At 37.8% G+C, this 17,254-nt stretch overlaps 2 protein-coding genes across 3 annotated transcripts in view; one reads left to right on the forward strand and one right to left on the reverse strand.

Moving 5' to 3' along the window:
- 5-HT1A (5-hydroxytryptamine (serotonin) receptor 1A) overlaps nucleotides 1-17,254 on the reverse strand; it is a 74,093-nt gene that overhangs the window by 30,872 nt on the left and 25,967 nt on the right. For both annotated transcript variants that reach the window (XM_070213095.1, XM_017158955.3), the window contains exons 2-4: nucleotides 15,587-16,246; nucleotides 14,372-15,064; nucleotides 10,095-10,228 (exon numbers count right to left, since the gene is read on the reverse strand). In XM_070213095.1, the coding sequence (XP_070069196.1) occupies nucleotides 10,095-10,228; nucleotides 14,372-15,064; nucleotides 15,587-15,611 (852 nt within the window). In that variant the 5' untranslated portion in view covers nucleotides 15,612-16,246. The remainder of the gene's footprint in view (nucleotides 1-10,094; nucleotides 10,229-14,371; nucleotides 15,065-15,586; nucleotides 16,247-17,254) is intronic.
- Ir56a (Ionotropic receptor 56a) lies at nucleotides 128-10,101 on the forward strand. The gene is made up of 2 exons (XM_017158902.3): nucleotides 128-781; nucleotides 8,715-10,101. Exons 1-2 carry the CDS (start codon nucleotides 128-130, stop codon nucleotides 9,855-9,857), a joined length of 1,797 nt encoding a protein of 598 aa, XP_017014391.3. The 3' UTR covers nucleotides 9,858-10,101.

Consider the following 17,254-nt stretch of genomic DNA (forward strand, 5'->3'; position numbering starts at 1 on the left):
AAATTTGATGCTACCCCAAGTATGGAGTGTAAAATGTAATGGCTTCTAATAACAAAGCAAACAAGGGTTGGCAGGGCTTTATAAAGGGTCAGTCCTCGAACGATGGGGTCAAATTCGAAAAGCAGCCATGGTGAGTCGCTTCTTCATACGGAACTTTATCCTTTGTGGCCTCATAGCCAGCTGCCAACTGCGGATTCCAGTCGGCGAGGTAGAGATCCACTTGGACAACGAAATTCGTTACTTACTCCAACTGATCGACTCAATGAGAAGTTTCTTCGGAGTTTACTGTGTAATCACATATACAGGTCACATCGATCTGAGGCCTTCGCTCCAGCAGATGATTATGGATAACTTGTCATTACCGATTTTTAACGTTGGTTCCGATCTCGGACCGGTTAATCACCATTATCTGAAGGCTGAAAATTTGGTGATTGCTTTTTTTACTGGCCTGAACGATCCAACTCTGGCCGCTCTTAACGACAAGGAGCTTGGCCATGACAGAGTGTTTTTAATCCTTCTTCACGTTTTGCCGCCAAATACTAAGGAGCTCTTCACAGCGGATTCTATTCGGGAATTATTCAACTGGTGCTGGGATCACTCCATAGATCGCATAATGCTTATTATTCGAGGCGAGAAAAAGATCGAATTATGGTCTTTTTATCATTTAGATGAAATGATCATATTTCAAATCGAAAGTTCTAAACCGTTTTTGGAAAATATTCGAAGGCATAACTACAGATTTGTCGTTCAAGTTGTCAATGATCCTCCAGCTGTTTTTTGGGTGAGCTCAATTACACTGTGTTACAAAACTAATGCTTTATTTATTTACCTCGGTGGATGCATCAAAATCGTGTTCTTATCGAATTCCAAATTTAAACTGTCCTCGCCAAAAAATTCGCCCACGCAAGGATTCTGAGAAGAAGGATCTCAAAAATTGAAAAATTCTACTTTTTAACCTATTTTACAGCCGACGGATTCTTGTTTTCTTATGCAGTCTAAACATTTTAATAGTGCAAAATATTTATACAAAATAATTTTATGATTTTTTTAAGGAATTGAATCCGAAAAAAGACATATCCGTTTTTTTACCTATAAATTATTTTAAAAATGGCATAAAAAAGATATATGACTTCTTTCCCTTATAATTTGAACACAAATTTTAAAAATATTATAAATTCGTTTGCCTGAAAGTTGGCCAATTTCGTAATTTTTCGAACTTTTAGGTCTTTTTCTCAAAATCCTTAACTCGGGGAAGTTTTCGGTGAACGCAGCTCAAATTTCGGATTCGAACAGAATTAAATTTATCATAGTGTTATCTGTTTTATATATGATAAAACCACCTTATGATAAAACGCTTAACATATAGTTTATAGTTTCTACACCCAAAAAATATAGTCATCACTGTGCCCATATTTAACATTTTTTTCTTAATTTTAAAAACTTTTTACCTAATAATTGAATAATAACTCTACAATTAAAATTACAACTGTTTCTTCCTGTATTTTGTAGTTTCAAAAATACATTCTAAGCTGTAGATCAACTGGATTTAGAGTTTATAGAGTGTCTGCTCCATAATCTGTGGATCGCAGATTTTATAGAGAAATAAATATTATAAAATATGAACTATTGTAGGGGTATGATGTATGTCCCTATTAATGAAATACCACACAGTAGAATATATGTTTACACAAAATAGTTTATAGTTTTATTTTATTTCACAAATTTTATCTGGTCAGGATCACTGCTGGCATTCAACTAACTTCGCTCTCAGTTCACGACTCTAACCAACCCCCGACTCTCTGAGAGAGTGAGTGTGGTGAGATCGCAAGAGAGAGAGTAAGCTCTACAACAACAACAACGTACTCTAAGAATATTCAGGAATGTTCTAGAAGGAATACAATAACTTATATATACATACATACTACTACGTAGCCATCCTGCTACAATTCGGCCGTCCTGACATTTCAAGATCCCCTGATCTTGGTTTAATTTACAATTGATTTCATCTAAAATTATCTTACATACTATCAATCTTTAGATTTACAATTCTTTGGATATATTTACAGCTATTTTCGTTTACCAATCCAATGCTTAATATTTTGACTACTCCAGACTCCTTGATAAGGGCAACGCGACAATTGAAAACCTTCCACATCTTTTATTACATACCTATCATTTCTCAAAACTTTATCTATAACATAAGGACCCTTGTGTTTGGGTATTAGCTTCCTTGCGACTCCTACTGCATTATCGAAATTTTTCACCATAATATAATCTCCAACTTTGTACTCTAAACTATCCTTCCTTTTTTCATTGTATCTTCTTTCGTTGTCATTTTGTAATTTGATTTGCGATTCCACTCCATTTTTCCTAATTTTGTCTAAATCTCTAACATCACTAACATTATCTAATTCTTCTAACTTTTGCCTCAATTCATCAATAACTTTTCCTTTCTGTTCGATTCCAAACAACATTTTACTCGGCATTTGTGCAATGCTTCTTTGCTTTGTATTGTTCAATGAAAATTCAACGTCCTCAACAACTGTATCCCAATGCAGTCCTTTTTCCGGATCTGCTAATTTAGCTATCATTGGCCCAATTATTCTATTAATTCTTTCCACCTGCCCATTGGCCTGAGGTGACTCAGTCGCAATTTTTACGTGCTTAATATTATATTCTTCGACAAATCTTCCAAACTCTTCCGATGTAAAACAGCTTCCTCTGTCCGAAACGATACATGTTGGCCTGCTGTACGACCTAAAATAATCTTTCATTGCTATAATAACTTCTTTTGTGTTCGTCGTCTTTGTTGCATACAGCCTAACGTATTTAGTAAAACCGTCTATCACCACAAACAAATGTTTCTTTGATCTTCCATTATCAACCGGTCCGTAATGATCGATATTTATAATTTCGAATGGCACATTTCCTTTTGGTATGCTGTGCAACATTCCTTCCCCTTTTCCTGACTTTGGCGAATATGCCACACATCTCAAACAATTATCAATATGTCTAACAACTTTTTCTTTCATATTCGGAAACCAATACGTCCTAACAATAGCATCCATAACCTTGTCTCGTCCTAAATGACCTAATTCATTGTGATATTTGTATAATATCTTGTCCTCCATTTCTCCTGGCACACAGAATAACAATTTCCCATCATTTGATTTTCTATAAATAACTCCATTTCTCATCTCAAACATTTTATCTTCCTCTTTTTCTAACTTTTTCCTAACATCTTTCAACTTTTCATCTTTCGCTTGACAAATAATTAAATTGTCTTCAAAACTATTCGTTTCTACTACCAGTATATTCGTATTCCTACTTAACGCGTCTACGTGTTGCATAAGTTTTCCCGATTTATGAACTAACTCAAAGTCATACTCAAGCAATTCTAATGCCCATCGTGCAATTCGAGGGTTTAACTCAATCCTATTTAATGTTAACGTCAGTGAGTTACAATCAGTAACTATTCTAAATCGTCTACCCTGCACATAAATTCTAAATCTTCGTAGAGCATAAATTATTGCTAACGTTTCAAGTTCAAAACTGTGATATTTTGCCTCGTCTTTTGTTGTGGCCTTTGAAAAATAAAAAATAGGGTGCAACTTTTTATCCTCTTTCCTTTGTAGTAAGACCGCTCCAAAACCTTGTGCGCTTGCATCTGTATGCAATTCTATCTCGTCTTTATAATAATATAATCCTAACACTGGCGCTTCAACTAACATTTTCTTAAGCATCTCAAAACATTGTAGTTCCCTTTCTTCAAATGCAAACTCTTTATCTTTCTTTAACAGGTCATATAATGGTTTTGCGATCATCGAAAAATTCTTAATGAATCTCCTAAAATACGAACATAAACCTAAAAAGCTTCTAACACCATGTACTTTATCTGGAACAGGGAAATCTCTAACAGCTTCTATTCCTTTATCATTAGCTTGTATTCCCTTGCTGGTTACTAAAAAACCTAAATATTGTACACTTGCTTGTAAAAACTCACATTTGTCCATTCTCAATTCTAGTTTGTTTCTTGCTAAACGATCAAAAACTTCCCTAAGAACATTTAAATGTTCCTGTATCTCTTTACTGGCGATCATAATGTCGTCCATATATATTACTACCTTACCATCCCTAATCATGTCCGCAAAAATTGTATTAATAAATCTCTGAAACACCGCAGGAGCGTTTTTAAGCCCCATTGGCATCCGCATAAATTCAAATTGTCCTAATGGCGTCATAAATGAAGTATATTTTATTGAGTCCTTATCCACAAATACATGAAAGTAGCCATGTTTTAAATCTAATTTCGAAAATATTGTTTTATTTACTAAAGTGTCTAACAAATCGTCAATTAAAGGTAAAGGATAGTTATCTTTAACCATTGTCTTATTAAGTTTTCGATAATCCACACATAGTCGTAAGTCGCCTGTTTTCTTTTTTACTAACACTATTGGAGATGCGTACTCCGATTGACTTGGTCTTATAATTCCCTCGTTTAAGTATTGATCTAATATAACCTGTAACTTTTCTTTTTCTGTATAAGCTAAACGTCTGGGCGAACAACTAAAAGGTTTAGAATCCTCTAATCTTAATTTTATTTCACATCTAACTTCGGGTTCCTTTGGTCTTTGTTTATTTACATAACAGCTTTCTACCATTTTAATAAAATGACGCCTAACATTATAATTCACTTCATTGCCAATTTTGTAATCTGGACTTTCATCTGTAATATTAATATCAAACAATTCCCTTGCCACTAGATCTATTTCATTGCTATTCCTAACTATTTCTTTATCTGTAACTTTACTAACATTTCTAATCATCTGCCTATTGTCGCTAATTTTATCACTAACATTGCTAACTATCTGGTTTTCATGACTAACAATATCACTAACAATCTGATTTTCTTCTCTAACATTTCTAACAATATCACTAACATTTGGAGGATTTTCAATGTTCTCAACCGTAACCATTTTCAAAGTGTCGAGGTTTAAATTAATATTACATGCTTCCATAAAATCTCTTCCAAGGACTACATCATGACTCATAGATTTGTTTGCCACAATAACTAAATGAAAATGAATTTTATTTAAATTCTTCATAACATAACACAATATTTTGCCATAGGTTTCTAAGTAACTCTTATTTAATCCATGATATAAATTTAAAACTGGTAATTTGCAAACATTTTCTGGTACTTTTGATATTTTAATAAATGAAATCGGGCTCCCTGTATCTATGAGACATTCTGTAGTTAACTTGGTATTAATATCATTCATAAAATTGATTTCAACGTATCTTACATAATTATTATTGCCTGTGTTCTTATTTTTGCTCTTCAAACACGTCGCCACAAAATGTCCCATCTCGCCGCACGCATAGCACGATCCTTTCTCCCGTTTTGACTTTCTGCACTCGTTCGCCCAATGCCCTTTGGCATTGCAATTGAAACATCGTGTCTCCTTCTTGTCCTTGAAGTCCAATGATGTCATCGGTTTTCCAACAGATTTCGGCAATCTAACATCGGCAAATGCTCGCTTTATGTGCCCAACATCCACAAAGCTTTGAATGTGCGCCAGATTGCGCAGCCCTTGATTTGTAATACCTTCGATGATGCAGCTCAACATTTCATCTCCATCAATATTAATGCCCTGAGCAAGCATTATCTTGTCGTCAACATAACTCCCGAACGTCTCGCCTGCACTCCATTTGCGATGCTCAAATTTGCGCCTTATCCCCAGCTTTGATGATTTTTCGCCAAACATTGCGATCAGCTCAGCCGTTAATTCCTCCAATGGTAACAAAACACGCCCAGCATTTGCGTGCAACCAAACATTAGCCTTTAATTTTGCTAATCATCAACATTTTTATATAATTTCCGGTTATACCGTAGATGCTTGCGATATTATATATCCGAGTGATCCATTTGCGCGCACATGATTCGCCCGCAAACTCACACAACACTTGCGTAGCCATTCTCAAAGAAATGTCTATACTTTGATTAAAATTGTTCTCCATCTTTTCTTTCTCTCCAGCTTGGTTCTGCATGTTCACTTCTGCACAGTTTCGATTTCTGCCTCCACCTTTGTTCTGTTTGCCGTCTCTTTCGTAGCTTCTTTCACCTCTTGTTTCCTCGCCAGCTTCGCTTTCGTTTTCTCCATCTTCGCGTATATATTCCCGAACTTTTTCACCGTCTTCGCCTTTGTCGTTCTTTTCGCCAACTTTGTTCTTGCCTTCTCCATCTTCGCTATTAATTTCGTCGCCTTCTTCTACTTCGTAATCCTCTTTACCGTCGTCTTCGTTGTTACTTTTGCCGCCGTCTTCTTCCTCGAAATTCTCGATGCCGCCGTCTTTGCAGTTACTTCTATCGCCGTCTCGTTCTTGGAATTTCTCTTTGCCTCCGTCTTCTCCTTTACTTCTTTCGCCGTCTCGGTTCTCCTTCATTTCGTTAAACTTATTGCGTTTTTCGCTCGGTAATTTGTTTAAACGTAAAATCAACTCCTGTTTTGAACCAGTCGTTGAACATTTTAATACACTTAACCATATTTTTAATTGTTTTATCGATACTTTGTTCAAATCCATTTTGTTTTATTAAATTGTTTCACTTTCTTAGTTTTTAAACTTGTAGTTTTTAATTTGTTTGGCACGTGATCGGCCCACTTCTGATTTTGTAGGGGTATGATGTATGTCCCTATTAATGAAATACCACACAGTAGAATATATGTTTACACAAAATAGTTTATAGTTTTATTTTATTTCACAAATTTTATCTGGTCAGGATCACTGCTGGCATTCAACTAACTTCGCTCTCAGTTCACGACTCTAACCAACCCCCGACTCTCTGAGAGAGTGAGTGTGGTGAGATCGCAAGAGAGAGAGTAAGCTCTACAACAACAACAACGTACTCTAAGAATATTCAGGAATGTTCTAGAAGGAATACAATAACTTATATATACATACATACTACTACGTAGCCATCCTGCTACACTATATCAAATAAAAACACCTCTTAACGAGGTAAAAAACTAGTGACGACCGCACCTTCAACATACAAAAGTTCTGATATCAACATTTGTGACGAAAAATTATTACACTCGTCTTTAAATAGACTTTCTAATATTTTCTCATTCGGCCCGCCCTAGCAAACTATTCCAGCATTTTTCCCTTCACAGGCATTTTCTATTGCAGCGTGCCGAATGAGAAAATATTAGAAAGTCTATTTAATGACGAGTGTAATAATTTTTCGTCACAAATGTTGATATCAGAACTTTTGTATGTTGAAGGTGCGGTCGTCACTAGTTTTTTACCTCGTTAAGAGGTGTTTTTATTTGATATCAGAAGTTTTTGTTTGTTTACATTTGCTCTCATAGGAGCTAATATATACATTTAAATTTAAATTGGTCAATCATAATTTTTAAACTATTGTATTTTAACAAATTAAGTTAAAAAGGCGTTGAAGTATTTCAAAATACCTTTTAAACGAGGTATAGCACATGTCTGTACCTTTAGTAGTGTAGAACTTACAAACTAACGAAATTTAGCTATTTTTAGCTTTTTCCCGCTAAAGTAGCGGCTTTTTCCAAAAGTCGTAGAACAAAAGATTCCTATATGGAACTCTTAAGTGCAAATTTACTGATTCCATGACCCTAAAATACAGTTCGGATACCCTCCCACAAAATTCAATACTCAGGGAGCGTTAATTGTTCGAGCTGGCAAAAGTGGCTATTTTCGTATAAAAATAACTTTTAAACGTGACTTTTTACAGTAATGTGTTATATACCAAAATTTAAGGAATCTCAAGGGCTATACAGTTTAAGGTTTTAAAGAAAATCGTTAGAGCCGTTTTTGAGAAAAATAAAAAAAAGCTAAAAAAAAGTTTTAAAAAATTGTCTTTTGTTCATATTTTTTTAATTATTACATTTACACAAATTGCATATAGAAGGCGTTTATAGCATTTAAAAATACCTTTCAAACGAGATGCAGCACAAGTCTGTAGCTTTAGTAGTATAGAAGTTACGGCTTTCCGATTTTTAGCTATTTATAGCTGTTTTCCCGCTAAACTAGCGAGTTTTTCCAAAAGTGGTAGAACAAAAGTTTTTTATATCGATGTGATGAACGTCATATAAAATTTTCAAAACTTAAAAAACATGTTTTGGACAAACTGACAAACTGACAAACTGACAAACTGACAAACTGACAAACTGACAAACTGACAAACAGAATTAAATTTTCATTTTGGGAAGACGAAGAAAATCTTATTTTGGCTATAACTTTTGAACGGAGCGTCGGATTTTGACAAACGACCCCTCATTCGACGGGTATTTTCAAAAGGAATACAAGTAAAATATTGCGAGGGGGCAATTATCCCCACCGGCCCCAACAGCTCCAAATTTCGAAATTTTCACTTTTTCACTTTCACCGCTCTCTCTCCCAAGCCAATTGATTTTCTTAGAGTCTTGGTATGCAATCCTGTTAGTTTTTGCAATACCTTTCGATAGGTGTATCATTCATTATGATCGGACCATCACAGTAGATTTTCATTTCTTCGTGTATATATAGTAGTCGCCTTCGCACACTCTCCTGGTGCGCTTCGTCACTACATGGACTGCCGTCCATAGTGATAACTCTTTTCAAACTGAATTAATACAAGACTAATATCGCTTTTTTAATAATTTTTTTTTCTATCTAATTCAATTTTATTTTATTTGCAGTACAACTCTTCGGAACAAGCAAATGTGACTGGCGGGGACAATATAAGTTTGTCCGGCCCCATCGGTGTGATGATTGTGGATTTTATGCGTCACCTGAATGTGACCATGGACATTATTCCGAGTGCGGGGCACCAGACATCTAAGTATGAGATCTTTCGACAGCCAGATGATCGGAGAGTAGATGTCGTGGCCAATATGGTGTATGGCGACCACCTCCATTTCAGCCCCATAGTGGCGGACTCACAGATCTGTGTGGTGGTGTCCAATCGAAGGATGATTCCTCCGAGCAGATTCATGGACGAAGTTATAAGCCTCTGTGTTCACCGACTCACGTGTCTTGCCAGCATTGGCATATTCCTTGTCAAGTACTTCTCCCAACGCCGACGATCATTTCTGGACCCGATCTTCAATACCATTCGATTTTACGTAGCTATTCCGCTGCCCAATGGTCGTCTCGAACGATTGCCCATAGCGGACAAGATATTAGAGGTATTTGTTTTTTTTTTCGTAGGACTTCTGGTGAGTTCGAATGTATCGGTACTGTCCACTGCATTTACAGCGGGTATTTTCAAACCTGCGATTACAGACGCCGAAACGTTGCGAGCTAGTGGTCTAAAGATAATGACAGACGATCCAACAATACCGTTGGCATTTGATGATGATCTTTTGCCAAGCTCACTGGCGGATCGGGTATTTCTTGTGGACTTTCCGACTATGTTTCACCACATTCTCACCCTTAACGACAGTTACGCATATGTGGTGAAAACGCCCAATTGGCAATCACTTCGACTCTATCAGCAGCGTCTGAAGACCGAGATCTTACGGATTGTTGGGGGAGACCTCTGCTCCAAGAGCCGACCTATGCGAGTCCCCATTAATCCAAGATCGCCGTTGCGGTTTCTTTTCAAAGACTATTTCCATATGGTTTTCGAGTCAGGTCTTCAACAGAAATGGATTCGGATGGGTTTTGAAAAGTTCCGTGAAATTAGGATCCAAACCAATTTGCCCACAGACATTAATGTGAACTGGAGACCGCTGACAATCGAATATTTTGCATATTTTATTAAATTATACATAGGCGGAATGGTTATCAGCACAATGGCATTCGGTATTGAAATGCTCTATAACAGATATAGAAGCTAAAATATATTAACAAAAATGTGGATATATTAACAAACCAAAATTTGATAATTTTGTTTTTATGATAATAATGTCTAATGTTTAAAGCATTTTTGCGACTCAGCAACCCATATTATAACCCATATTAATGTTATAGACATATTTCTTACTAATGATCGCTTGTGAATGTGTGCCTTTTTGAAAATCGATGATAAATAAATACAGCACCGCTTGTGCTTTTTTCGGTCACCCCTTACTTACCTCGTAAACAGCTCCGAGGGGCATTACTAGGCAGGCCACGAAGAGATCGGCGACGGCCAAGGAGGCCACCAGGTAGTTGGCCACGTTCTGCAGATTTCGCTCCAGAATAATGGCCGCAATGACGAAGACATTGCCTGCAATGATCAATGAAAGTTCAACTCAATCAAATGAATAGCACAGAATGCGGGGGTTGGTTTTTTGGTTTCGATTTTTATACGTGCAGGGCTTTTAGCAGCAGCCTAATTGCGAAAATTGACTTGAGACAAAAAGTTTTCGATTCAATTCGAGCTGCAGCTGATGACTGAAAGCGAACCGAGAACCGCAGCAGAACAGATAAAGTTTTTGGGAATTGGCAAACTTCTTTGGACGCACGAGGAACGAAAACCGAGAACCGGGACACCAATGAAATGGGAATCTTATTAAGCTCGTCCCCTCAGCATTGCACTGTTGCAATTCCAGTTGCACTTGAGCTGGCAGACAAAGACAAAGTTCACAAAAGCCAAAATAAACGACATGAGCTAATCGCGCTGTCGTAAACTTTGCCAAAAGCCCCAGATGAGGACGAAGGGTGTGAAATTGACGTGGGGGAATGCTCGAGGGACTCGGGTGAGGACACCACCTTTGATGTCTGCTGGTTTTTTCTTGACTTTTTTCGACTTTTCCCCACTACCCACCCGCCATTTTTCCGCTACTGTCACCGACTACTTGTGGTGCACTTGAGGCTGCAAAGGAAAGGCAGCCACTACAGGTGCGAGACATGCAATTTGTGGCATTGAATATGCCGACAGTCGAGGGCAGGAGGGCTCGCACACGCTCACAGGACCCGCCTGGAGGCACACAGATACGCAAAATATACACACACCCACACACACCAGGCACATGCAATTAGATACTTGAGTGTCAAAGTGAAGGCAAGTAGACAAGCCTCATGCCTGCCAGCTGTTTTTTGCGTTTTTAAGTTCCATGCAGTGTCTTCTTCGCCACAGGGGTCGCTCAAGCAAATGCATCCCAAGAAGATTCATGGTGTTATAATTTTATTATTGTACCAAATGGGAAAAAAAGGTATAGGAATTTAGACCAAATTTAGCGATTACCTTTTTTTTAGCATTTCTGATTGATAAGTTTAAATAATCCTTTATTTAAAACAAATGATTTTGTTTATTGAAATTTATAAATTCCCTACATACGTATAAAAGAAAACCTCAAAACAAAGGTTGAATAACGAGGATTAAAAAGGATACTTTGGTATTATTAAATGATATTCAAATAATTAAAGATTGTAAAAAACCAACAGTTTCGGTTAGTTTACGAATTTTGAACTTAAATTTTAAAATGTCAATATTTTTCACATTGATTCAAATATATTTTTAATTTAATAATGCAATTTAATTTTAGACATCTGCATGAATAACAAAAAATACATATTCGAATTGACAATGTTCAAAATGAGTTGAATGAGTTGGAATGTGTAGGAAAACTGGCTTGAATAAATAAGTGTACTGACGTAAAACTCAGTCGAACCAGAAATGGTGATGGAAAACGAATCGAGTAAATGAGTACACGAACAACTCAGACGAATTTATTCGAATCCATTCGAGTTCTTACATGACGTCATAAGGGCAAAATGGAAAATTAAATTTGTTTTGAAATACTTACATAAATATTTGGCTTTTTGTCTTTTTTTAAAATTACAAATCTACCTTTAGTTTTAGCTCGCCACTGAATCCAACCATGCCATTTTCATATTTAAATCCTAAGAATTCGCGGACCAAGGAGGAGAAGTATAAAATAGTGTAGTGAAGAGGCAGAAAGGAATGGTCTTCCTTCTACCGCAAATCCTAAGAATTCGCGGACCAAGGAGGAGAAGTATAAAATAGTGTAGTGAAGAGGCAGAAAGGAATGGTCTTCCTTCTACCGCAAATCCTAAGAATTCGCGGACCAAGGAGGAGAAGTACAAAATAGTGTAGTGAAGAGGCAGAATGGAATGGTCTTCCTTGGACCGCAACTTCTTAAGAATTTATCTAACAAACTCCAGGATGACAATACTAAGAAGTCGCGGTCCAAGGAAGACCATTCCTTTCTTTATCTGTGGCGATAGAGGCAAATTTTTTGGTTCTGGGATATGTTCATAAAACTAATTGTTTTTCCATATTTTTTTTTAATTCTCGTGGATTTTTGCATGTGTTTTGAGTTTAAACTAAGGGGAGCTTGGTAATTTCGAAAATAAGAAATCATAAAAATACTTATTTATAGACATACATATATGTATATCAAAACAAATTTAATTTTCTATTTTGCCCTTATGACGTCATATAAGAAAATCGAATGGATTCGAATAACTCGAATGATTTCAGCCTATTCAAATATGACATTCTGTTTTTCGTTATCACTCGTTTAACTCTAGGCCTTTTCTGTCATACTCTATACGGACCAAGATGCAATCCATTCTAGTCATAGTGTGCTGAGCATTTACTCAACTCTATTCTATTCGAATGGAATCATTTCAAAGCCTGTTTGATTCCAGTCATGCAGATGTCTATTTAATTTGTTTTGTTTTTTTCAAATATGTAATACGTATTTTTGAATTAAATATACAAATATTTATTGTTACTATTCAAATTTTTTCATGGAGGCAATATATTTCTAAAACGACTAGCAGTAAACATGTTTCAAAATTTTAAAGCACCTTACTATTTAATAAATTCTATCCTTAAAGACTCGACCAAATCAGTTTAAAAACGAATAATAAGTAGGTCAAAAAATACTACCATTAAATTCGTACACTTTTGGGCACTCTCAGCGCTCGACATTTGGTTCCGGGTACTTTTTATTATTTTTCTGCTGTTGAGTGACCAAAAGCGTGAAGCAATCTAGCTAAAATTAGCATTGAAACTCATTAGCATTTTCTTTTTAAATGCTAAATGCTGCTGCCGTCCCACTTGGCCGGCGACAAAAACTAAAGAAGTTCAAAAGCGAGACGCTGAGTTTGAAGAAAAGAAAACTAAGAGTGGGATGGGGAAGAAAGAAAGGCCGGCGGAAGAGGAAAAACTAAATAAACACAAATTAGTGGAAAATCAAAATGAGAGGAGGCGAGGGGAGGGGAAGTGAGACATGTGAATGGGCTTCGGGCCAATTCAGTCCGGAATCCGGATCCTTTGGGACTGGCGCTTAAAATCGTAGCATACTTTTCAGCGCTCGTTATTTTTATTTGCCTCTTGACTTTTGTGCTGCCCGTTTTAAATGAAATGAAATGAAATGAAATCTACTTAAATTAATGAAATCACTTTCAGCCGGCTGCTCTGCTTATTTTGCTTCCTCGCCTCATTTTCATTTGTTACTGCCTGATTTTTATACGTTTTGTTTTGGATTTTACAACGTGAACATAAAGTTTTTCGCTGGAATTGGATTGAGTTGGGCGGGGAAGGGGAACAGTGATTGATTGATTGACTGTCAATTTTAATGCGGCATGTCTTTGCCTAGATGGATGCCGGTTTGTTTGCCATCGGATTTATGGCTAAATGCGTGTAATGAATGTAGCCAACAACAAAAGCGGCCCCATTCCCAATGCGAACGGCCCCTCTCATTCCATTTCCAGTTCCAGTTCGTTCCTCGTCATTGAGCTGCCTTATTAATAACTGAGACTGAGCCGATGCTGCTGCCTCAGCATCTGAGCCATAATAACAACAATAATAAATAATATAAAATGCCCTGCCAGTATCATAAATATCAGTTACGCGTATTTTATTATCTACAACTGAAGCCGAGGCACCGAGGCCCCCACCAAGTCCCTCTGGGTCCTCCTTATTGAATTGTTTGCCATATTCCCCAAGGATTTGGAGGCAGGCAGCAGGCGCGTGCCTGAGACTGGCATTCGAGGAATTTATTTCGGGTGGTTCTTTCGGCTGGGAAACCGGCTGAAATAATTATGTCTATGTTTGGGCATCGGCTTACACTTAAAACAATGTTTAAAGGGAATTTAAAGTTTGGTTTATATTTAAATTGGAAAATTAATATATTTTTATACATTTCGTATATGCTTTATTTTATTTTTTTTTATTTCAAAAAGATTAAAAATAAAATACTCAAACATACACAGATAAAATACGATTTCTTAAAATAATGGATGAAACATTTAATTATCTTCGTACGCCCTTTAAAAAATTATGAAATGAATGGCCACACTTTAGATATGCAAATGTTGATTCAAAAACACAAGTTTTAAAACAACACTTTTGCCAGTGTAGCTCCCGGTTTTTCGGCTTTCAGTGAGTACTTACCAATTATGGTGACCAGTATCATCAGGCCGAGCAGCACCGATGTGACGGCCATGCGAAGCAGCTGCGTGAAATCGTCCTCGGCCACCTTGCTGGTGGTCACATTGAGGCCGGCACTGCCGTTGGTCAGGTCCAGATGGCCACTCCGGTTCAGCATCATCTCCCCGAACAAACTCGAGTCGTTTGACTCCAACAGGAGCGTGTCATTCAGCAGCATGGCGCCCAGGCCGACGGCTACATTCGTGTAATTATTGTCCATGTCGATCAGTTGGAGGGCTGGCGAGGATGCTGCCTCAGCCTGCTTGGAGATCAGGGCCCTGGCAGCCGCTTTGGCCGTTATCCTGGCAGCCGTTGCTGCCACCGAGGCACTGGCTGCTACGGCGGCCAAAGCGGCGGTGGCCAGCGGTGAGCCGGCATCGGTGGTGGTGGTCGCATCGGTGGGCAGTGGTTTAAGCGCCGGGGAGCCAACAAAGTCCGCTCGTCTCTTCGCGGAGCTGTAGTAGCGCTTGCTGTTGTTGTTGTTATTCGTGTCCTCCAGCTGTTCCTCCTCCGGAGCCATGTCCTCCAGCTCCTCCTCCTCGGCGTCCTCGGCATCCGGCTCCTGACCATCGGTACTCTGCTGTTCGGGATGTGGTTCGGCTATCAGAAAAGCCCTGTCATTTACGCTATTCGCTATGTAAATGTAGTCGAGCGCATCTAAATTGGGGAGTAAAAGAGAAAGATTGGCATGATTTCCTGATTACAAACAAGGGGAAAATGTAACACAAGCTAAATTGGAATTGAATTTGAAATATAATAGATTGGGAAATTCAATCGATTTTGGCTAGAAAAAATGTAATATAAATTATAAAGATTCAAGGGGCTTATAACTTCCAAAAAGAAAACAAACTAAATTTGAGTGGAATTGAAATAGAATAGGTTGGGAAATTCAATCGATATAATAATTAAAATAATTATTAAAATAATTATAAAACTTTAAAAACCTTAACATTAAAAAAAGATAAATAGCTTCCCTTTTGGTTTATTTAAATTTAAAAATCAAGACAATAAAGAAATACACAGTTCACTAGGAATATATTCCCCCCAAATTATTTTAATAGGTACTTAAAACATTTAAGTTTCCTATCCCAAAATAAAATTTAATAAGGCAACCGCTTGGTTATGGAAAATATGGATTTAATGACCTAAGTAAACGCTACATTGGCCATGGGTACCCACCATTAAAGCTGGTCTCGTGCGCCATTTTGTGGATATTCGGTGTGTTTTTGGGATGCTTCGCTTCGCTTAATTGCAGCCGCAGCGGAAATGAGGAGTAGACGGAAACGGAAGCGCGACTATGCAACGGCGATGGCGATGGCGATGGCAATGGCAATGGCCTGCTGGCGCATGTGTGCGTCTGTGTGGGTGGTTGGGTGCTTGGGGTGGTGCCGTTGTTTAAGCTGGCGGCCACTCAGACACGCGGGACGGCGCATGGTGACACTTTCCCTACTTTCACCGCTTTCCCCGCTTTCCCCGCTTTCCCCGGTGCTCTGTGTTTTTGTGCCAGCGTGTGCTTGGTGCCGGGCAGGATGTATTATCCTAACGAGCTTTCAAGTGTTTACACGGAGCGTTTACAATTTCGGCTTTTGGCTTTCACTTTTCTTTCCGACTTCCTCTTATTTGTGCTCTTTTTTTCTTTTTAGATTTCTCTGTGTGGCAGTGTTGCTTTTGTGCCGTTGATTGTTGCCGACTTGGCTTTGTTGCTGCTGCTGCTTTGTACTCTTTTTTGGTTTACTTAAGCTCTTCCGTTTGCTGTCGTGTGTTTATGGCCCATTTGATGTGCTATTTTCATATCCTTGAAGTAAATTTCGCATCCGATTGCCTTCTGGTGTCTGCGTTCTGCAATGAAAATTCAATTAGACAATAAATTTCGGTACACAGGCTAACTAAAACTAATAAATAGCAAATTGAATTTCTGCGGCTGCCCTTTACTGATTCGGTTTTTTTTTGCGTTTGCCCCTCATGTTTGGTGGAAAATAATTTCCTGTGGGTCTGCGGCATTTTTGGCTGCGAAATTTATTGTATTCAATTTCCTTTCCGTATTGTGCGTAAAGTGTAAATGAATTTGAAATGCCACTGCCGCCGCTGCTGCTGCGCCCGCTTGTTAAATAATTTAACGCAATTTCTGCAATTACACGGAATCACTTGGCACGATAAATAAATATGAAGACTGGCAAGCCAGGCGTTGTTTTCTTTATTTTCTTTCTTTTTTTCCCCAGGCCTGCCACATACGCTCATACGCACACACACAAACGCATTCACGCACACAAGTTCATGTGTGGTTCTGTGTGTGACTGGCGGAAGTTTTGCGTGCGTGCGACAGGCGCCATTGCCAACGGCTCCTTTCGTCTTCCGCCCCCGCCACTTTTCTCCTCTCATTGTCCCAATGTTGCGACAGAGGCAGCAAAATAAATTTAAAACGCATAAAAATAAGAGCAAAGAGGGAAAACACCCAAGAGCGAAGCTGCCCTGGTAAAATGTCATCGCATTTAGTTACAAGTGTACGGCTACGACTATGGTCAACTAGGTAGTAATTACTCGTAAAACAAATAAAATTTCCAATGTTTACATTCTTAATGTCTACTCGGTATAACGTTGACCAAAGATTATAGTTTCAGAATAATTTTTATTGATTTTAAATTTTTTAACCTATTCAATTCATTGACCCACATTTGTGACCCTCCTTATCAATCCTGAATATAAATATATATGATAGACACAAAAAATTATGTTGAATTGGCTTATCAGAATTCTTGTAAACTACATTAATTTCGGTGAAAACTCTTGCAACCAATTTCGGGTCGACTATATAAAAATATAAACCCAGCGCCACAAATTTAAACAAAT

The sequence above is a fragment of the Drosophila takahashii genome, chromosome 2R, assembly GCF_030179915.1.
Source record: "Drosophila takahashii strain IR98-3 E-12201 chromosome 2R, DtakHiC1v2, whole genome shotgun sequence".
NCBI lineage: Eukaryota > Metazoa > Arthropoda > Insecta > Diptera > Drosophilidae > Drosophila > Drosophila takahashii.